Genomic DNA, 21,638 nt, shown 5'->3' with positions numbered 1-21,638 from the left:
ATCCCATATACTACATGGTATGGCCAAAACATTAAATAAATGAAGGGTCAAGTTGCTCAAATGCAGCCCAGAACAAAGCTCAAGAATATTTAAAGAAACACATAAATCCAGTACCTAACAAGATAAAGTAAACAGTATCTAGCATCCAATCAAAATTTACCAGATACACAAAGAAACAGGAAATTTCAGTGGTTAGGAGAAAATTCAGTCAACAAAATGGACTCAGAAATGAAACAGATTTAATAACCAGATATTAATAAACAAATTTAATAACAAGATTTTTATTTAATAAGATTTTAATAAACATATTCACTAAATGAAGATATTAGAACTATGATTAAAGCTAGTTTTGTATGTTCAAGATAATAGAGGAAGCATTAATCTGTTAAGGAGAGACATGAGAGCTATAAAACTGTCTCTTCTAGAGACAGCAAACATCTGAAATGAAAAATGCATGCAATGGGCAGGATTAACAACAGACTAGATACTGAACTTGAAGACCCAGCAACATAAATTATATAAAATACACAGACACAGAGTGCCTGGGGGAAAAAGCCCATCAGTAAGCTGTGGGATAACTTTACACAGCCAAATATATGTATGATTAGATTATCCAAGGGAAAAGGGGAACAGAAGAAAGATATTTTTTAAAATGGCTGAAAGTTTGCTAAATTTGATGAAAACCGTAAGTCCACGAATCTCAGTGGTTCAGTAAATGTATAGCAGTTATCCAAAGAAGAAAAAGATGAAGAAAATTATACCAAGGCACAATATAATCAGATAATTTAAAACCAATAATAAAGAGAAAGATTTTAAAATGAGAACAAAGAAACTATAAATTTAGAGGAACAGAGAATGACAGCAGACTTTTCATCAAAAGCAATGCAAACCAGACAATAGTGGAACAGTGTCTTTAATGAAAGAAAAAACTATTAACTTAGAAAAATATATTAATTAGTGAAAATATTTTTTCCAAAAAATAGTGAAATAAACATTTTCAGACATGCAAAAGCTTAAAGAATTATTAACTTTTAGACCTACACTATAAGAAATGTTAAAAGTCCTCAGGAAGAGGAAAATAATACCAAGTGGAAATAAAGAGCACCAGAAATGGTAACCACCTGTGAAAAGGTATAAGCCCTTTTTAATTTAAATGTTTTTAAAATGATAATTATTTAAGTAAAAATAATAACAATGGAGTTGGGGTTTGTAAGATATATACCCCAAGTAGAAAACAAACCAATAAAGATGTGTAAGGCTTAAACAGCAGTATCAACCAGCTTGACCTAATTGATACTTATAGAACACTATTTATATGTATATATAAATATATATTTATATATATTTATAAATATATATAACACTATATGGAGAAGGAATGGCAACCCACTCCAGTATTCTTGCCTGGAAAATTCCATGGAGAAGCCTGGTGGGCTATGGTTTGCAAAGAGTCAGACACAATTGAGCGACTAACACACACACACATGACACTATATATATATATAGGTATGTATATATAACACTATCGAACCCAACAAAACCAGAATACATGTTCTTTTCTGGCACACCCAGGTCAGTTATTAAGATAGACCATATTCTGGGTAAGAAAACAAGTCAGTTAGTTTAAAAGGGTTGACATCATACCAAGAATGTTCTTGATCATAATGGAATTAAATTACAACAAATATATTTGGAAAAATATATTGTAACTGAATAACACACTTCTAAATAACCCAGGGGCACATTCTAGGCCATATGGAACACCTTACATTTAAAAGAATGGCAGTCATACAAAATACATTCTCAAACAACAGAGGAATTAAAATAGAAATTAATAACAAAAAGATAGTGTGGAAATTCTCAAATATTTGGAAAATAACACACTTCAAATAATGCATGCATCAAAGAAGTCTCATGAAAAATTTAAAAATACTTTTTTAAACAAAAAGTAAAAATATAGTCTATAAAAATGTGTGAAAGTGTTACTCAGTCACATTTGACTCTTTGTGACCCCATGGACTGTAGCCCACCAGGCTCCTCTGTCCTTGGAATTCTCCAGGCAAGAATACTGGAGTGGGTAGCTATTCCCTTCTCCAGGGGATCTTCCCAACCCAGGGATTGAACCTGGGTCACCTGCATTGCAGGTAGGTGCTTTATTGACTGAGCCACCAGGAACGTGTGGGATGCAGCTAAGATAATTCCTGGAAGGAAATTAGCATTAAATGTTTATGTTAGGAAAAAACCTAAAGTCAGTAACTGAAGTTTCTACCTTGTGAAACTAGAGAAGTGCAAATTAAACTTCCAGCATGCAGAAGAAAGTAAATAATAAAAATTAGAGAAGTAAAAAAATAATGAAAATGGGAAAATGATAAAAATCAACAAAATGAAAAGTTTCTAAACATGATTAATAAAATGATAAACTTACAGCAAGGCTAACCAAGGAAAAAACATAAATTATCAGTATCAAAAAGGAAGGAGGAGCGCATGACTGCTGACCTCATGGATTTTACAGGGCTTATGAAGGAATACTACAAACAGCTTCTGCCCGTAAATTTGAGAACTTAGATGAAATGGACCAATTCCTAGGAAGACACTAACTACCAGAATTCATGCAGGGAGAAATAGATGACCTGAACAGCCCTATATCTATTAAAGACATCAAATTAATAGTATACATTCAAAACACAATATCATCACCACCAACAAAAACTTTGCAAAAAGAAAACACCCAGGCCCAAATGGGCACACTGGTGAATTTTACCAAATAACCCACGTGACAGAAATGAAAAGAGTAATTGGGAAGTATTTTCAACCAGATAGAAACGAAATGTGTTTCCAAATAGGATGCACCTATAGCAGTGCTTAGAGGCAAACGTATAGCACTAGGTACTTATACTAGGAAAAACCAGTATCAACGACTCAAGGTAAAGGATTGTTAAAATTGTCTTCAAATATCTGAATGTCTTTTGTTTAAAAATATGTTTGTTTCATATGGTTGGAAAGACAGTTAAAGGTGGTTATAAAAAGGTAATTCTTAGCCCGTCATAGGAAAGAAATAGCTATCAAACTTTCACAGCTATGGACTCAGTTTCTTTGTGAGACATACTTCTGTAAACATTCTTATGAGTTCTTCCCAACTATTAATTTTTGAGATAAATGGTAGTGAAGGAAAAAAAAATTCTCAGTGTTAGTAGGCTATAGATTAACAAACACATTTAAACTGATGTGTTATATAGTAGGTAATGCAATGAGCAGTAATTTTTAAAATCACAAAACTCTAGAATTAGAAGGAGCATTAAGTGATGTTTAGTCAAACAAATGTAGCCTCAATTCCCTGCCTTTTAAAATATCAAAGCCTTGGATTAAAAAACAACAAAAAAGTGACTTCCCTGGTGGTCCGGTGGCTAAGACTCCATACTCCCAATGCAGGAAGCCTGGGTTCGATCACTGGTCAGGGAACTAGATCCCACATGCCTCAACTAAGAATTTGCATGCCTCAACTAAAAGATACTGCATGGCACAACTAAAACTCTGGGCAGCCAAATAAATAAATATTAAAATTAAGGGGGGGCGCCCATCTAAGTTTGCACATCAGCAAAAGCAGTGAAGGACAGTTGAATCACTAAATGACATATTTAGAATTCAGAGAAAATCCCATGAAGCTCAAGGACAATCAGGAATATTCTAGACATGCTTACATACTTGGTAAAAGTTGGATAAATCCATCTCCTTTCCAAAGCCTCTTCTGGCTCTGTAGGACTTATTGGCCTGTCTTTGTCTTCCCATAGTATTTTGTGTACTCTGCACTGTAGCATCCACATACCACCATCTATCAATTAAGGGTTATGAAAAATGAGACAACAAGGAAAAAGTAAGATTTGCCGTTTACCACTGGCAGTCTTTTTCCATGCTCGGAAGTCAACTATTTTCTCCTAATGATTAGTGTGAGGGTCAAATCTTTACTGAAGCACTAGCTATGTAAAGCAAATATTCCTCTTAGGTATTTTTCTCTTTGTGTGGCAATCGTCTGTGAATTCCTGCCTATCACCAATACATTTCTACTTAAAATGGTTAAATGGCAAGAAATAAAACTTGCATTTTTCTATAAAATTTTACAGAAAAACCACATTGTTGCTTTATAGCAATCAGGCACTTGTTTCAGTTATTATTTTTTCAAGACAACTCTGTTAGTCTCTCTATTTTGAATAGGTGCTTATCTTTTGTGACAGTTTGATCTTGGTTTTAAAATTACTTGGCCCCATAAAAATACAGACTTGACGGCTAAATTTTTAGTGCTGGAGGGAATCATGTAATTTGGATGCTGAAAGTTAAATTTTGTGTCTTTTATTGAAAAATAAGTATCTTTTCCCCCATTTTGACAAGTTTTATATTGGTTTGATTTTCAGCATCAGTGATAACAGCTACCATTACTGAGCATTTCTTATATGCTAATACTGCTCTAGGTGCTTTCTATAGGTTACTTACCTTTAGAAAGGTTTTCTTAAAGTAGACACTTCAAAATATTGGTTAGTCAATAAATAGCTTAATTCATGTCCTACTAGCAGTGTGATCCTTTGCAAACCCTGTGAAAGAAGGTGTATGCGTGTGTGCTAAGTCACTTCAGTCACATCCAACTCTTTGTGACACTATGAACTGTAGCCCGCCAGGCTCCCTGTCCATGGGATCCTCCAGGCAAGAATTCTGGAGTGGGTTCCATTTCCTTCTCCTGGAATCTTCCCAACCCAGGGATCAAACCCGCATCTCTTACATCTTGTGCATTGCAGGCAGGTTCTTTACCACTGAGCCACCAGGGAAGCTTATGAAAGAAGGTACTATTCCTCTTTTACAGATGAGGAATTCAGCTTCTGGAAATAGTATTAAGTGCTTAATTTACAAAACAACTAAAAGTTGACACTAAAACTTGAACCTGATAGCAGAGCCTATACTCTTAAACACTGCCTCCTTGAATGGGCAGCACAATGCAATGAGCTTACAGATGGATTCTGAGGACTTATTTAATAAAATTACGAAGAATGTCAGTGAATAATTATATGCAGAGGTGGTAGCTAGGTGCAATGGAAATAGCATGGGATTTAGAAAAAGTATTTAAAGTTGTGACTCATCTACTTATTTGTTCTGTGACTTTGGCAAATCAATTTATTGCCTCTCTTGAGGCTGTTTTCCTCGTACAAAAATAGAAATTCATAAAACCATCTATCTGAGTTGGTTATAGTGAAGAGCAAATTGATGTTTCTAAGTGCTTTGTAAATGCTTTTGAAAAGTATGTAAATGAATTGATGAGTGTATTTCATCATTTGCTGTAGCCTTCAAGTAGCAACTTTTCTGAGTGCTTTTAAAAAGTGATTTGATTTATAGAGACACAGGAGTTTCCAGAGCAGCTCTGTTGAATTAGAGTGATCTGTTATAAGATGAGATCTGTTATAGATTGCATTCTACAGATCTATTACAGAATAACTCATTAGACCAGCTTTCTTCGATGAGGTACATTGTTTTTGAGGAACGGTTATTTCGCAATACTTTGTAAAGGAATTCTTCACAGATGTTTCTGCCTCCATTTTGGAAGAGAAGGGAGGCAGAGAGGCCAAAGTGAGTTAGCGCCAGAGTCAGCTTTGAGTTTCCAAGAATTCCGCCACCTTTCATGCACAGTTGGGAGTTCTGTGTTTTCTTAAGTTTATATCTGTCCCAGTTTGAGAAAAGTCAAAAGTCTTTACTTTGAGGGCTGTTTATTACCCTACACAAAATGGCCTCTTTGGCAGTCAAATGAATAATCAGTGAAAGGGCCCCCCTCCCCCGCTTCCTTCCCGAAGCTCCTAAGATGGACACGTGGGAAGGTCGTGTTCTGTGTCAAGGAATGAGTTCTCCATACCTTTCATTCCAATCTTGTTTATTTTCTTTTTAGTTTAGGAATTTTGAAACTTAACCCATGTATTCCCTTGTTTACTCAGGGTTAGCGGCAGAAATGGAACAGACCACAATAAAAGGAGCGCATTTTATTCCAGGCTTTCATGAATGTGGTAGCCAGTCAAGGCGGCCGTTCAGGATTCAGTGGGGACTTTGGAAATCTTTTAATTCTGTGTGTTCAGTGTAGGGAACCAGTCAGGATAATCCACTTTCTTTCCTAGTTCCTCCCTCTGGCTCTCCTCTCCCCCTCATTAACCTTCGTCACTCCCCACAAACACACACACACCTCATTCACACACAGACCGTCAACTTAAGAGCTTGGATTACTAGTTTCCGTGATTACCTAGCTCCCATCAAAAAGCTAACTGTTCTATCTCTGTCTGGGTGTGTGGTTTGCAGACAAGAGTTTATGCACGCCGAGTCTCTCTTTAGGGCGTGTGGCCTCGGCTGGAGATAAAGGCCTGAGGGAAGCCCCAGGAATTACAGCTCTCAGCTCGTCGTATGGGAGCAGTTTCCTGGGTGCGAATGAAGAAGGGCCGTGCGTGTGGCCGCCCTCCTGTCATCAGCAGCCCCATTACGCTTAGAATAGAGTGTCCCAGTAGATTGGGTACGGCGACACGACAGAAATTGCAGATTAAGTGAGACCATTGCTTGTAGGATCGCAGGGTGGAGAAAGAAAGGGAGAGTGAGCGGGTGCAGTTTATTTATGGAATGTCGGGGGGCCATGGCGGCTCAGCGGGTCCTAGAGGCAGAGGACTTCCCTCCCTGCTTGTTTTCTCCCTCTGACCTTGGATGAACTAGCGAGCAGTATATTATGCCGGTTGATTGTGCTGGTTTGTCATGGTTAGCATTCTGGACTGTCACTGGAATGTAGGAAACGGATGAATTTGAATTGAACCATGAGGTGGTCTGCTGGGCCCTCTCCTTGTCTCGAGGAAACCTGTCGCTGTTTGTCTGGGCCTGGCGTAATGAAAGCAATGGAGGGAAAGAGAGGTGGGCCTTTGATCTCTTTGTTGCAGCTGCTCCCTGGGAACTCGCTGAAATCAATGCCCTGTTTTCCTGAAGGAATGAATGGCTCTGCCTAACTAGCTTTGTGAAGCCGTGGGGGAATTCACTGCCTCTGTTTATTGACAGCTGAAAAGGAGCACATGGGGTGGAATGGACCTTCATGTGAAAACCAGGCACAGGGAAAATTAGACCTCAATTTAACACAGAGGAATTTGGAAATTCACCCCAAAGGAGACGGTGGTTTCTCATGCTTACATTAGAATTACTCGAGTTTGGGGCTAGTGTGTAATGAACAATGGAGGTTCTGTCACAACTGTGTTATAAGTAGGAATATGATATGCATAATAAATGATGTTAAGTAGAAGTTGATTCAACACCCTCCTTGTTTTTTTAAACACAGAAGTAGAGAAAGGCAGATGTTAGCCATGATATATAATCAGGTGGTTCTTTATTTTTGCTTTCAGAAGAAGAGAAAAAAATTGATACTGAAAATAAGCATTGTTAATATGATATTACCAAGTTTCTAGAATGTGACTTTTATTCACTTACATTTTGAAACATCTTTGAACTTTGTATCTAAGCTTCATTCATGGGAACTATTCAAACTATTCATGCTGTTCTGGATTGTGTGTGTTGAGTGGGAATACAACAAATCATAGTTATTTTTAAAAATGTATATTCTTAGGATATTATAACCGGAAGTCTGTGTCAAACATAAATAAAACTCTAGACCAATTTAGCATTTGCTATGAGAACAGTTCATAAATCCTAAAATTACTGCCTTACTTTTGACAACACACTAAAGAAAAAGTCGAATTTATCGCAAGGAAACATCACCAGGCCTTCTTTTATATCTCCCCTCACTGGCTTGATTTCCCAGGAAGAATTTATAGCTTCTTCCTTTGGCCCCCAGCCCTTTGCGCACACCTCTATTATAGTACTTAACACATTGCCCTGTAGCTCTTTGTTTAGGTGTATTCTTTTAGCTGGAAGTAAAGCAGCTGTGTCGTATTCATTTTTATATCTCCAAGCCCAGCAAAGCTCTTGGCTCAGTGAATGCATGCTGAATGAATGGGGATTGATAGCTCCCCATACATTACTTTGAATGTAATTACTTATGCAGGCTTCAATGGCAAATACTACATTTTGGGAAAACCTGATTGATCTGTTGTTACCTGATTGGTGCTATAGCTTTTTAAAATCTTTCCTTTATGGAGAATTATTAAACAGCTTTTCAGCATGGCAGGTTGGTTGGGCAGTCCATCAGCCTGAGAACAGGAGGCATAGAAAGTGTATGGTGGTGTTCTTTTCAAATCCAAGCTCTCTCCTGTAATATTCTTTTTAAAAATTATGTCTCAAAATAGTGTTTAGATATTTTCAGTAAGAAGATGAAAAAAATTTTAGAGTTTTGTAGACTTTCACGTGACCAGATTTAGTGATTGAGATGGACAGACTTCCATTCTACTTGATTTAATTCTATGGTGGAATGTTAAATAACGCAAAACAAAACCTTTGACAGTTTCTGTAACTAGCTTTACTACTACTGTATTTTATGAACCCCTTGACTCTCAGTGAAAAATGTAAAGGAAACTTTGATCCTAGAGGACTGACTCCCGTGATTTCACAGGAGCCTAAGACCAGCCCAGTTCTGAATTATTCTCCAGTTAAACCCAACTGCTTTTTAAACCAGAGCTATAAGTGGGAAATAGTTGTCAATATTCTTTGGGGAAAAAAATGACATCTTAAAATCATAATGGAAAACTTTAGAAAATGTTGGGGGGTGGTGGTAAAGTAAGCATACAAGTATAGGAACTGGCTCATATTTTATTCTCCATGTTATTTTTGTTTTATTTTTACTCCAAGATTATGTCCAAAGACATCTATTTGATTTTCTGTCTTGATTAAAAGTAGGAATGAGGTTTAAAAAACAGTTTTACATATTGGAGAGTCGTGGGAGCGTCCTGTGTAGGGATAGGCACTTGCGTGGGCTGTACGAATGTGATCGAGTCAGCAGATTGTGTTTCTGCTGAGATTTTAGATTTCTTACGAAACAGGAACATTACCGTGGCCTTGATCATTGATAGACTCTCGCCCCCAGAAGTATTAACTTGTAGATAAGAAAGCTGTAAGCCTCGGACTTAGGTTTTATAACTTGGCTGCTCTGTCCTCCCAGTTTCTGGAAGTAATTTCGTGTGACATCATACCTAAGTTGCTGGGGGAGGGGGGGGGATGGAGGGTGGAAGAAGTGGGGAGTCAAACAACACTTTTGCGTTGGATATTTCAGCTTAAAAGCGATGAGGCATATCTTGTCCCCATTGATTGACTGACATGTGCACCCCAGGGGGGTGACTGCAGTTGAAAGTTGTGTTCTTGCTGTGTTTATAGTACCAGTTAATGTCAACTGCATGATCCTTCATGAAAAGAGCCCTTTTCTTAGGCCTGAAGTCTGTTGTCATATACAGGAAGAAGAATGTCAAGTAATTTAATGAGAGTCAAGCCCTCAAAATAAGTTTGGGGATCGGCATGTATGAAGTCTTCGTGTTTTTGTGTGTGTCTATCTCCATCAGCAAACTTCCTAGCAGAAAGATACCAGATCCTCCCTCTCAGATGGTTTTCATCCATCTAACAAACAAAGCAGACCTATTAGGGGCTTACCTAGTCATTGAAAGGAGACATCCTCCTTGTGGGTTAGGTTGAATGACAGGAAAGACAGGTACACTTATTGTCAACAAGTTCTGTCCTTCAGGCCTCTCCTCTGAGTAGTGACCTTGTCTTTGAAAAAAGAAAAAAAATGGAGTTCAGCAAAGGTTCCTTTTGGTCTTAGGTTTTTTTTTTGTTTGGTTGTTTGGCTGTTTGTTTTTTGCCTTTTAATGATCTTTCCTGGCTCTTTGACATTGTCTTCCCCTCTTGCCCCTTCAAGCCCTGCTCCGGTGGGTCCACACTCCCTTTTCCTAGAGGATAGTGTTCTTAGTTGACCCTTTTACAAAAGGTTCTGATTATCATCTGATTGCTTCCTGAAGCTCTGAGATACTCTCACTTGAGTTGGGGTCTCTGGAAAAGAATTGCAAATATACCAGTACTGCTGGCTTCCTGGGTGCAGTGTTCAGCACTTCACTCACACTGACTCCTTTAATCCTCAAAAGGCCCTTGGGGTAGGAATGGTGATTGTCGCCATATTGCAGGTGAGAAGCCGAGGCAGGGAGCTGTTCCACAAGCGGTGAGAGGTTTCTAGTGGCTCCAGGTGACACCTGGGTCTCAACATAGGCCTTCTGGTACCATGGCTGTGGCTCCTCACGTCACTGCGTTGCGTCTCTCAAATTAACAATTCTGTAAGAACTCAGATGCGTCTCTGGAAGGTTGGACTATGACATGATGGTATGTGGACAGACAGGGCTTGATCCTGGCGTTCCTGAACTTGGGTCCTGAGTGTCAGTGTCTCCTTACACAGTATTCAGTGTGGCTTCCTTCAATGCCTTTCTTTGTTTAACCTTTTGATTTTTTTTCCCCTCCTCTTCTAGGATTGCTCTCACATCTGGTGTGGCCTCTGTTTCAGGTCACATCTGAAACTCCTCTGGACCCCGAAAGGTAAGTGTTTCCCCACGGCACCCTCTGACTCCTGCCCAGGCTACGTGCCGTGGCCAGCGTGAGTCCTCCTACTTTAGAGCACATGCCGCAGCCTTCTGCAGTAGAGGGGCTGAGGTCCCAGAGAATACTCGCTGTCTGGGATTTCTCATTGGAGGAACTGTAGGCCTTGAAGGAAAAACAAGGGTTGGGGAATACAAAAGGCTGTTTTTCACTCTTTAGAAAAATCAAGAAAACATGCTAAGAACTGTCATTAATGTTTATTCATTCATGTAAGTTTAGAAATAAGGGGCTTTATACAACTGACTTTTATTGATCATGACTTGTTTATTAGAAACTTGGGACCTCCCTCCCTGACATTTACAAAGATGTTTTCAAATGAAAACAGATTAATACTAGGGGAGCTGGGGGGGGGGCATTATTCTCCATTTAGAATCATATTTAGAATGTTGCATACGTTACATCTCAGTCTCTAAATCATGCTCCAGCGTCGTAACATGAGGTGGTTTTTCAGTTTGCATATATTCTGTCCAAATTTCCTAAAATTATGAAATAAGTATGCTGCTAAATCCAGTGGTGGTAACCTAAATTTGTGGGAACTCATGGTTGATGGGATCCCTGATATTTATCGGAAGTTTTTATTTTTTTCCACCATACATGTAGAGATTATAATTTGTTTTAAACACCCATTTCAAAATCATGACACCTAGTTCGAGCCTTAAATTTCATATCCAACATTCTGGTGGTGGTTCTCCTGTAAAATGTATTACTTCTCTGTTTAAGCCCGTTGCCTTCTTCACCCTTAAGGAACCCTCCTGTTTGCAGCTCTGGTGCTAACAGTATTGCTTAACCATAACTGTTGGCCTCTCGCCACAGATTTTTTTTACAAAATGTCCTTGACTGTAATCTGCCATATTTTTTAAATTCCAATCTTCTTTGTAAGTTTCCTTGTATCCCATTTTATACTTAAGGGGTTTTTTTGTCTTAAACTAGATAAACCACTTCCAATTTCATTTTACTCTTGGGACTGACTTCTAGAAAGGCTGCTCACAGCTGCTCCAGGTGAAAGGCCAAAGTCAAGAGAATATTAGATATATGTGTTTAAGTTCCTGTTCTCCAAATGGTTCTAATTGAAATTAGTCCACTTCCCCACCCACACATTCAAAAGAAAAATTCTAGCAAAATCTAAAGATGCCAGAATCACTTCTGTATGTCATTTGTGTAGCTTCGTGATATGTGTGAGACCAGTTCATGCAAGGTCCAGTTGTAATTGTTTTCTCCAGTAAATGTGACATTGCCATTAAAAGCCCAGCTAATAATATTATGCTGCTTAAGAATTTAGAAGTCTCTAGACTACATGACATACAAAACTTTGAAGCAGGCGAGAAATAATTAGAAATTTCTTTTATAAGAACATGTTAGAAAAGAATTCTGTCATGGTGGTCCAAATCAAAGAAAGATTATTGAACTGAATCAAAAACTTACATTCTTGCTGTTAGATGTATCCTGACACAGATTATTAATATTTCCTAATTGTGAGCGTATCCAGTGTGTAAAAGCACTCTTGATACTTATGAACAGGCCACAACTCGTTTGTACATAAACTTCAGACTCTGTCCCACTGTGCCTCTGTGTGTACATCTGTAACGCATCATCCCGTAACAGCTTTGCCAGGTAGAGGGATGTCAGCAGAAAGAGAAGTTAGGGAACTTGCCTGAGGTTACATACTTGGCAAGTAGCAGAGCCAGTGTTTGGACCCAGAGCCGTCTGATTCCATAGCCGGTCCTCTCTGCACCCACCAGTCTGTTCCTAGACTGTGTCCAGCAGAATACTATCATGTGGTTAATGTTTTTTAACTAACTGTAGGAACCACAACCTGTATTAGGTAGAGTATACTTTTAGTAAAAGAATAAAGGAGAGTAAAACTTGTTATCATATACCACTTTTAGGTAAGGAAAGTTGCTATCTAAGAAATAGTATTAACTTTTTTTTCCCCACTTTCTTGACTCCCCAAAAAGAAAGTAGTCAAGGCCTGAGGGGAGCTGAGGGCAGGGGCATAATATAGGAGAGTATTAAATATTATTGTTACAACAAATAAATAAAGCACATTTCTCTATCAGTGTGTTTAAAATAGCGCTAGCAGTTATGCATGTTTATACTTTAACAAAGTGTACTTTATTTGGGGAATAACTTAATTGATCCATTATGTGGCATTACCAAGGTAATTTTTTCCTTTTTGTTTGAGCACAGGAATTAAAAGTGATTCATAAAAACACACACACTTAAAACCAGCATGTAAATTAGAACCACATTAGGGTGATCATCATCTTTTGTTGTTTTCCTAAAATGGTTCCAGTTTGCCCTGTATATTCAACTTAAAGTACGCAAAAGTGTTGCAAGTTCCAACTCAGGAGAGATTTAGAGCTCCCTGTGAACACTCAGTTTTACAGAGAAGCTTCAGTGTTCAATTATTGCAGTTAGACTTTTTGTGTGCACTTTTTTTTTTTTTAACAAAATTGTTGGCTGTGTTTCTTCCCAAGGAATTACTGTTTTACTGATTTGAATGTATAGAATGGAAACGTGCAGAAGCTACTCTGTCCGTCTGCTGTCTGAGGTCTCTTTCTATAACTCGAGCCTGAGCGTATTGCTGTCCTGATTAAAAACTTGCAGTGCCTCAGTCAGGACTCTTGGTTGCAACTGACAGAAATTAATGGGACCCCTGAACAATTCCAAATGGCCAAGTGACGGGACTGTATTTGCATGTTAGAAGACTTGCTCTGACAGCAGCATCGTGACCAGAATGAAGGGTGAAGGGGCGCCAGTCTGAGAACAGAAAGACTGAGGGGTCCGTAGGGATCTCGGTCTCCAGTACATAGGAATGTCCCTTTACATATGAGCTCTTTATTTGCCAGGCTGGTAGTCGTTTGAAGGCAGCCACATGAAAATTGAGTTTGGCCAGTAGAGTGGGCTGGGCCCCCATTCTGCTGCGTACCCTCATCCCCACTCAGTTTTGGGGTGCCACCGATTGGAAAGTGGGTGGTGAGGGTTTGGGGCTGGGCCTGTGTTTGTTGACTGCCCCCTCCAATCTTCCCTCACCCCCCACTTCCAGTGTGAGAAGGGAAGCAAGGTCAACAGAGGCCAGACCCTTGTGAGAGCAGAGTAGCCCCGTGCTCTGTTTTTCCAAACGTCTATCTGCTTGCTCAACCCACCCCGACTTCCAAGCTCCCCATTTGTGGGTTCTCTTCTTGCGTACCATTTAATAGAAAATACTCATTTTCCTACTAACCAAAGCAGAGAGTGGGGACTGGCTTGGCCGCCCAGCCTGCGTGATGGGGCACATGCTCCCCAGACGGCTCCTTCTGTCTGAGGTCTGTCTGCCCTCTGGACGTGCCCCTCATGCCAGGCAGACTTAGTGGGTGCTTGTGCACCAGGAAGATGGGGTCCCCTGTTTGGTGATCCTTGTACATCTGACATTCAGCCAACCAGAGCTCCCTGTTCTAAATGTTCTAATCTCAGCATCCTGGCTGATACATCTCACCTTATCTAGAATCCTCTCTGGTTTTCATCAGGGACTTTATGAGCCTCCTCTGAAGTCTCAGGTGTTCAGCCACAGGATTTAAGTAGAATTTGTTTTGAGGGCGTGACTGACCTCGGGGTCCAAACCCCTGTAGACATTTGGTGCCACAAGGACCTACGATTACTGCAGTGTCTTTGAATCAACAGATTAGTCACATTTATGTGGTTTCTCCTCTCTGACACCTCAGTTTCCAGCACACTTTCACTTCCATCTTCTGGGAACCAACATCCCACTCTGTACCAGTGGGCTGGTCTAGCGGGGGCATGTCCAGGCTCGGAAGCAGGGCTGTCCTGGGCCTCAAGGAGTCTAGCAGCATCAGCCTCTCACTTCCTAATCCCTGGTAGACTTATGTTTTCTCCTTTGGTTTTAAGCAATTCAGAGTTTAAGATAAAGGCCTTAAAGATAACTTTCTCTGCCTCTCCCTCTCTAGGTATTTGCATAGGGAATCAGAGGCATTAATCTTGTGAGTAAACTCCTAACATCTGCCCTTGTTTCCCTCCTTCCTTCTCTATCAGCCCCGGGACCAAAGCACAGACCCCAGCGCCTCTGCAGAGTCCCTTCGCCTCTGCAGCAGAGGGGTAGCATTTTTTGAGAAATAACCTGGCTCAGCGTTGTAGCAGTGGAAACTAGTCTGTAGCACAGATGCGCATGACCCTGAGGGCGTTGCCCTGTAGGCACCCTCATAAGTCTGACTCTCACTCCCCTCCCGTGTCAAGCATGCGGAAAGTGCACTCCCTTTTGTGTTCATCATTCCGTCAACCTAGAGAGAAATTTCATTGCAGTCGCTCTTCGGTGTCTCCCTTTCTTCCATGGCATGTGTCCTAGAGCCTGAAGGTTTCCGTGGCCCCTGGTGGGTGAGGGCTGGCCTTTGGTGTATGCTGAAAGTAGCTTTTGAAGCCCTACGCTCTTGCCCCAGGCCTGGGCTCCCTGAGCACAGCCACCACTGTCCTCTAGAAGGTTCTGTCCTGCCTTGGGGACAGAGCTGCTGTGCAAGGCCCACCCCACCCCGCCACCCCCACCCCACCACCCCTTCCTTTAGGGGAGAGTATCTTTTTCTCACCCTCTTAACCTCCTCCCAACTCTGAAGTTGGGCAGAACCTCCTCACTGGGTTTAGACATTAAGAAGGATAGACTGCTTCTGCCGTCATCTGGGCTGAAACACAAGCAATTGCAAAGCCTGCACCTGTTTTAAATGAGCTAGACAGGAAAACTGTTGAGAGGACAAACAAAGTAAAATTCCAGAGTTGTCCTGCTGCACTGATTTAGACTGTGTCATGAAGGCAAAACACCACCCAAACACTGGTAACTATGGAAATGAAGAGAAGGAAACACATCTGAGAGACAATAAGCCCGAAGACTGTGAAGCTTAGTCGGTGAGAAAAATCTAGAATGCCTCCAGGGTTTCTGACTTGGGAGCAGCCAGAAAGCAACATGTTGAAGAGAGTGACCTGTTACTAACATAGACTCTCAAAGCCCACGCTTGGGATGCAAAGCCCAGCTCAGCTGCTCACTGACCGTGCCACCATAGGCCGACTGACATGGCTCCTCAGCCTCAGTTTCCCCGTAAGTAAAGTGGGGTTAATGCTCCCTACTCATTTGGCTGTTTGGAGCATTAAAGAAAGTCGTGAAAAAAAAATGGCCATGACCTGGTGAGCATCCACTAAATGTTGGCTCTTATTACGTAGCAGTGCCAGTAGCTAAAATGGTGATGCTGGAGGGTGAGCCGTGTGGAGCCCCTGCTTCAGGACAGGGGGCCTTCAGGGCCACTGACAGTATCTAAGCTGAGAGTTGCAGGAGGAAGTTACATGGATTCATCTGAAATGTGAAAGAAATTGATGGCTGAAGGCAGTAGTAGATAGATTGATAGTTGAAGAAGATAGATAGTAGATGGTTCAGGACTGAAGACCCCGAGAAGTAGCTGAAACCTTGGGCTGTGACTGAAGCCCCCCAGGGATTGTGTCAGAAGGTAGGGGGCCAGGTGCCAGGCTCACAGATCTGTTCACACTCCCAGTTACTCTTTCACAGCATGGGCCTCGGGGGTCATCTTCAGAACGACTCGGTTGTTCTGAGATGAATATAAATATCCAATTTACGGCCTCCACTCCAGAGGTATAATCTCAGTTGCAGTGATCAGCTCACTAAAGTAGGATTTACTTGTCTAAAATCTACCAGATTTTAAGGTGGGCTTAATTCCTGATGGAAAGGTGGGCTCCTTTCCATCAGGAATTATAGTCCTTGGGTGGGGGGGAGCGGGGAAGAACTTATCTGAGAGGCTTTTTCGAAAACAGGGCTTGCACATCCTCCACCCAGAGGACTCTTTCGCTGAAAGCCGGGACAGGCCTCCCAGTGTCAGGGCTTGCCCAGCTCTTTCCCACTCAAATCATTTGGGGGTGGGGTGGGCGGGAAAAAAAGTCAGTTTGAAGAATTTACTTAAGTGAAATCGGGAGTAGCTTGAAGTGAATGAGCTGAAACTGGAGGGAAATCCCTTTGTTCAATTCGGGTTTCAGTGAATGCTCAGCAGGCAGCTAAACCAGTTCATTAACAGAGAAGAAGCCGTGTTTCTCAAACGCAGCCCTCAGCAGCTAATGCCTAGAAAAACAGACTGTGACAGCCAAAAATGCATTCTAGAAATCTGAACGCTCTAGATTCAGGAAACTTTAGTTTTTGTCATCGCTGAATAAACAAATCACTTCCCCCTGAATATCTCCCCTTTATTTAAGACCATTCACCATACATGATCTGTTTACTGTGCATCCATCCCATTTTCTAGAAAAATGTGATTTTTCCTGCTTCTCCAGAGCTCAGAAATGAGTATAGTTAGAAATATTTTACATTACAGGTTCATTAAAAAACTGTATTCTTTTTATTTTAAATAGAACCCACCTATTAGAAGCTTTTTCTCTGACTTTTGAAATCTAAAATTCAGACCTGAAAACCAGCCTGCAAGTGGCGTACTGTCAAATGCGTCCGTGTTATTTTTCCTGTCTCCGCTGTGCTTTATTAAATTGTTGTAGACTGCACATGGTTTTTCCCCGGGGCCAAGCATGCTTTTGGGTTCTCTGTTGCATTGTTAACTATTTAAGCATTAGACCCGGGCTGAGATGGCAGGGGGGAAAGGCCGAGGGACTTGATCTCCTCCCTGCCAGAGTTCTCCGCTTTCACTGGTGCTGCTTACATTGAACAGCTTAAGAATAAGCTCCTGTGTGAGCCCTCGGAGCCCCGAGGGGCATTGTTGAATTCAGAAAGGAATCGCTTTCTTTTAGTGATAATTTGAATATTTTGACAATGCAGCTAAGCTACTCCGCTGCCTGGTTTGCGTACTTGGTGTCATGTGCGCCCTTTCTAGTGAAGCCGAAGAGAGCCCCTGCCTCTCTGAATTCATAAATTGGCATTGTCCATGGGTGAGATGGGTAGGAGCAAAGGAGGAATCATCCAGAAGAATTCTGCTCTCTTGCTTTCATGTTTTTCTCAAGCTCTTAAAATAATTAATATAGGCCTTTGGAGACCACCCAATTAAACACCGCAATAAATGCTGAGCATTTTGAGGTGAGAGATGGACCATGAAGATGATTTGTGACATGTTTATACATGCAAAGCAAGGAATACATTTAAAACAAATACTCTGGATGATTCAGAGAACCTACTCGCCTCCAGCTTTTTCCCTAAATTGTGGTGGCTTATTTTTAGACTTTTGTTCTCTGAAAATGGCCCTAACTTTTCCATTTGTAACTTACAAGGAGGTTACTCATAATAAATGGACATTGCCTTTTTTATCAAATTAAGAAAACGGGCAACGCAGTGAATAAATCCCTTAGGTGAGATATAATTGGCTATTACGTAATAGATTTACCCTTGTACTGGTAAAGAAAATCCCGGAAAGCTTTACCTCTAAGAGTATCAACTGGCTGGAATAGCCTTAGCGGGAAGAAGCTGACTTTTATAATTAATTGGTGAACAGAGATACCTATTTCCCAGTGCTCATCAGGGATCGTGGTGTGAAGCTGGCTGTAGACTTTTTCTGGAGACTTCACGAAAACCTAAGTTCCCAGGGCCCTGGTGCTGCTGTCAGTTTGTATTTAGTTTGTGCTGTGGCCTGGGGATGTGCATTTCTAAAAGATTGCTCTGGTAATTCTAACATAGTCGGGTTTGGTAACCACTGAATCACGTATGCAAATTGCAGACTTCAGCCTTTTCACCCTGCACATTTGACAAATCTGTATGGAGATAGGAAGCTTTTTCTGTGAAGCTTTTGTTGAAAATGAGTACCTATTGGTTGTTGCTGATTTTTTTTCAATTCATAATTTGCTTTAGGCTCTGTTATTGCATGGATTTGCATACCTGTTTTATGGTATTCTAATACTGTTGGTTTAAAAACAATGCCATTTCCTCTGAGTGCTCTTTTGAATATTTTATGTAAGCAATTTCATGCGTTTTTCTCTACTTGTAGAAAGCAGGGAGAAACATCAGGGTTTTTCTAATCCACTTACAAGTAGGACAAAGATTATAATATAAATACTTAAAGATCTTCTTGGGCAAGATTATATGAGATATTGAAAATCTTTTACGTTACAAGATTATGAACTTTAGCACCCCTTTTAAATATATCAGACTTTTACCATGTGGTATATCTGCGACATTTTAAAATTAAGGGTGGTGGGTCTATTGAAGTATTATACCCTAGGATTTTAAAATTTGAAATTGATCTATCATCTATTCAAATATCTAAAAAGCACTAGAAAATATCCTCTGTACATTCACAGTTGTGTGTGTGTGCGCGCATGTGTGCTTTTGAAGTAAGCAAGCTCAAGTTGCCTCATGGCGGTGGGGCGGGGGGTGTTTTTCTCGCTTCACTCACTGAAGGTGTGCGAGATCTCTTCTTACAGGTTTGAGGCCTCAAACCTTCTGAGAGGACTCCCTGACTGTCTTGGAGCTGATGTTTCCTGTCACCGAGTAAGTACACAAGCCATGATTGCTTTAAAAATTATTTCTATCTGAACATGTATATTAGCAACTGCTTGGAAGCACATAGTCAAATAAGTCAAGGATGTGCAGGAGGTTCAAGGGACTTCAAAGAGGCTAAATATCTTCCCCCTCAAACTGTGAAGTACCTTAGAATGGAATTGTTTTAACCTTTTCTTTTTAAACAGCATTAGGATTCTCTGTGTTTCAGGGAATCAGATCCTGCAATTAGCAACTTCTCATATCCTCTGCTGTCCCCTACCCACAGCCCTGATAATACCTGCAAATCTCTGGAATTTTCTGCTGTCAACCCGTCAGTTCAAAAGCTTTAAAGCTGCCCTATCTCCACTCCCAACTTGTGTACATAAGAAGAGGTGTAAAGGTTGCCTCCCATCTGTGGAAGATGTTGACTGATAAGCCTAAGGAAGATGCTAGTCACGTACGAGTTGCCCTAGGGACTCCAGCTTCCTAGGCTTTGTTGGGAAATACTGCTGTAAAAGCTACTGCCAGAGTCAGAGGCTGTGTAGACAGCTTAGCCGGGGGCAATGGCAAGGTGGAAGTGGGGAATGTTCCGCTCAGCTCAAAACACCCAGGTTAGGCCTCTGGTCACCCGTTGTCAGCAGTCATGACGTGAAGGGAAGTTAACCCTGTGCATTGGGTGCTTTGCTTGGTATAGTACATCCCCTGTCGTATCTTTTTCTTAGTACCTATGCACAAAGAACTTTAGTCTCTGGACCTCAGTTTCCTCACCTATTAAGTGGGGATAAAGATGCCTTTCTAGCCTGTCTCACAGATGGACATTAGTAGACAAAGGAGCATAAGAGGACTTTGAATTCAACTGAAATCTAATATTGTTTTACTAAAAGTTATTTTGGTTCTGTTTGAAGTAGAATTGTCTTACTAAATAATATTTTTATTTATTGGCCGAGAAATTGAAATCCATCCCAACGTGGCTAACATATCTACTAGGAACTGAGAAAGGCAGTTCTAATTAGTTGGTGGGGGGAGGGCGGGAAGGCGAGGTCTTGCCATTTTATCTTCTGGTCATGGTGCAATAGACTGTATGATAACCAGCTAGATCCTGGAATATGACTGCCAAGTATTGGGTGGTGAGTCCATGGGCTGAAAACAGAGGTGGCGAACAGCCTAGGCCCTGTGCTGCAGCTGAGTGGGACAAAGCCCAGGCAGCCTGGATGGGGCGGTTCACTCGGCAGGCAGGGAGGGAAGTGAGGCATCACTCTAGGCTACTGGGAAGGAGCAGCAAGCATGTGGCGGGAAATTGGGCCTTATTGTAAGGAAGGTGCCTGGCCCCCGGGGCGACAGGAGCACAGACCAGCACATTGAAGCCCCTCCCGGGATGGGCTGGGGATGGACCACACATGTGGATTGCCAGGACAGCTACTTAGAGAGGTTCACATTCCTCCCCATTGAACCAGCTATGATTGTAATGGTTTGTTAAACAAACAAAGGACCTAAAGCTGTGAATGGGGGAGAGAAAAGACTTAAGGTGAAAAGGAGAGGAGGCCCTGTTTGTTAGTGTTCCACTCTTTTTAAGCTTTCTCCCCCATTTCCTCAACATTCCTTTCTCCCTTTCAGAGAAGGCAGTGCGGTAACTTGCAAAAGTTACCGCCTTGGGTCTCCAACCCCGTTTCCTTTTAAATTGGAAATGGGAGGAAATGTCTATCCCCTTACAAAGACAAAATGAGAAACCGGGGTCGTCTTAAAGGAATAGGGATACATATTTTTATATTTCTAACCAAGTGTTTCTGGGTGAACAATCGCCTTGGCATCCTTTGAATTTATGGGATGTGCTGTGGCAGGCAAAGAGAAAGTTCTCACTCAAGCACTGGGTAGTGACTCTGTCCCATAAATAAGGCAGGTGGCCGCAGAGGTGGGCAGCCCTCTGCTCCTGGAGGGAGGGGAGTGAGCGTTGGCGTGGGTGCAGCAGGTTCACTTTTTTATCCCTTGACGTTTGGGTCCATTCAGTTAATCAGATTAGGTTTCAGGACTTCCTTGTGGGGAAGAAAAAGGAACCATTTAGGTTTTGCGAACAGTACTATACATTATCCCTAAGGGAGGAGGCCGTCATCACTGTTCACTTTTTTGGGGCACAGCAGTCTGTCCGTGCAACATCCTTCCCTTCTCTGGCTCCCGGGCTCCTCTGCCTGGCGCACCAGCCCCGGCCCCGCCCCGCAGCGTGTTCCGGCCATGCCTCCTTTATAGGCCCGGCTCCAGCTCTTCTTGCGCTCACACCTGCCTTCCAGCCAAACTAAACCGCGGGATCCACACTGCCCTGTCTTGCTTCAGGCTCCTCTGCTTTCACAGGGTCTTCCCTCGGCCTGAAATAGACCTTCTCCCTTTTCTCCACCTGGTTTGCTCTAAACCCAGCGTAGGTAGTCAAAATTATGAAAACTTAGAAAGTACAGATTTTCAGAGAGAAACAACAGAGTCCTCTCTAATTTGGCCCCCAGCAGCCCTTTGCTGACACATTGTTTTCTGTACTTTCAGCCCTTTTTTTTAATTTAGAGACTGTTGTTTTAGGACAAAACCGTCCACTCAAGTCTGGAGCATGCTTTCCTGATTACATTTT

General features: G+C 41.4%; 1 protein-coding gene across 5 annotated transcripts in view; it reads left to right on the top strand.

The window, feature by feature from the left end:
- The window catches only part of PLAGL1 (PLAG1 like zinc finger 1), a 55,496-nt gene that overhangs the window by 14,621 nt on the left and 19,237 nt on the right, over nt 1-21,638 (top strand). For 2 of the 5 annotated variants that reach the window (XM_018053289.1, XM_018053293.1), the window contains exons 4-5: nt 10,449-10,515; nt 18,973-19,039. Coding sequence is in view for 3 of the 5 variants with exons in the window: in XM_018053293.1 (XP_017908782.1) it covers nt 19,023-19,039 (17 nt within the window). In the remaining 2 variants the exon portion in view is untranslated. Of the gene's footprint in view, nt 1-10,448; nt 10,516-14,519; nt 14,553-18,949; nt 19,040-21,638 lie in introns of all 5 variants that reach the window. The other 3 variants (XM_018053294.1, XM_018053295.1, XM_018053296.1) reach the window with 3 other exon arrangements.

Source organism: Capra hircus, chromosome 9 (genome assembly GCF_001704415.2).
Source record: "Capra hircus breed San Clemente chromosome 9, ASM170441v1, whole genome shotgun sequence".
NCBI lineage: Eukaryota > Metazoa > Chordata > Mammalia > Artiodactyla > Bovidae > Capra > Capra hircus.
The sequence above is the reverse complement of the archived record's forward strand: the minus strand, read 5'-3'. Positions and strand labels throughout refer to the sequence as shown.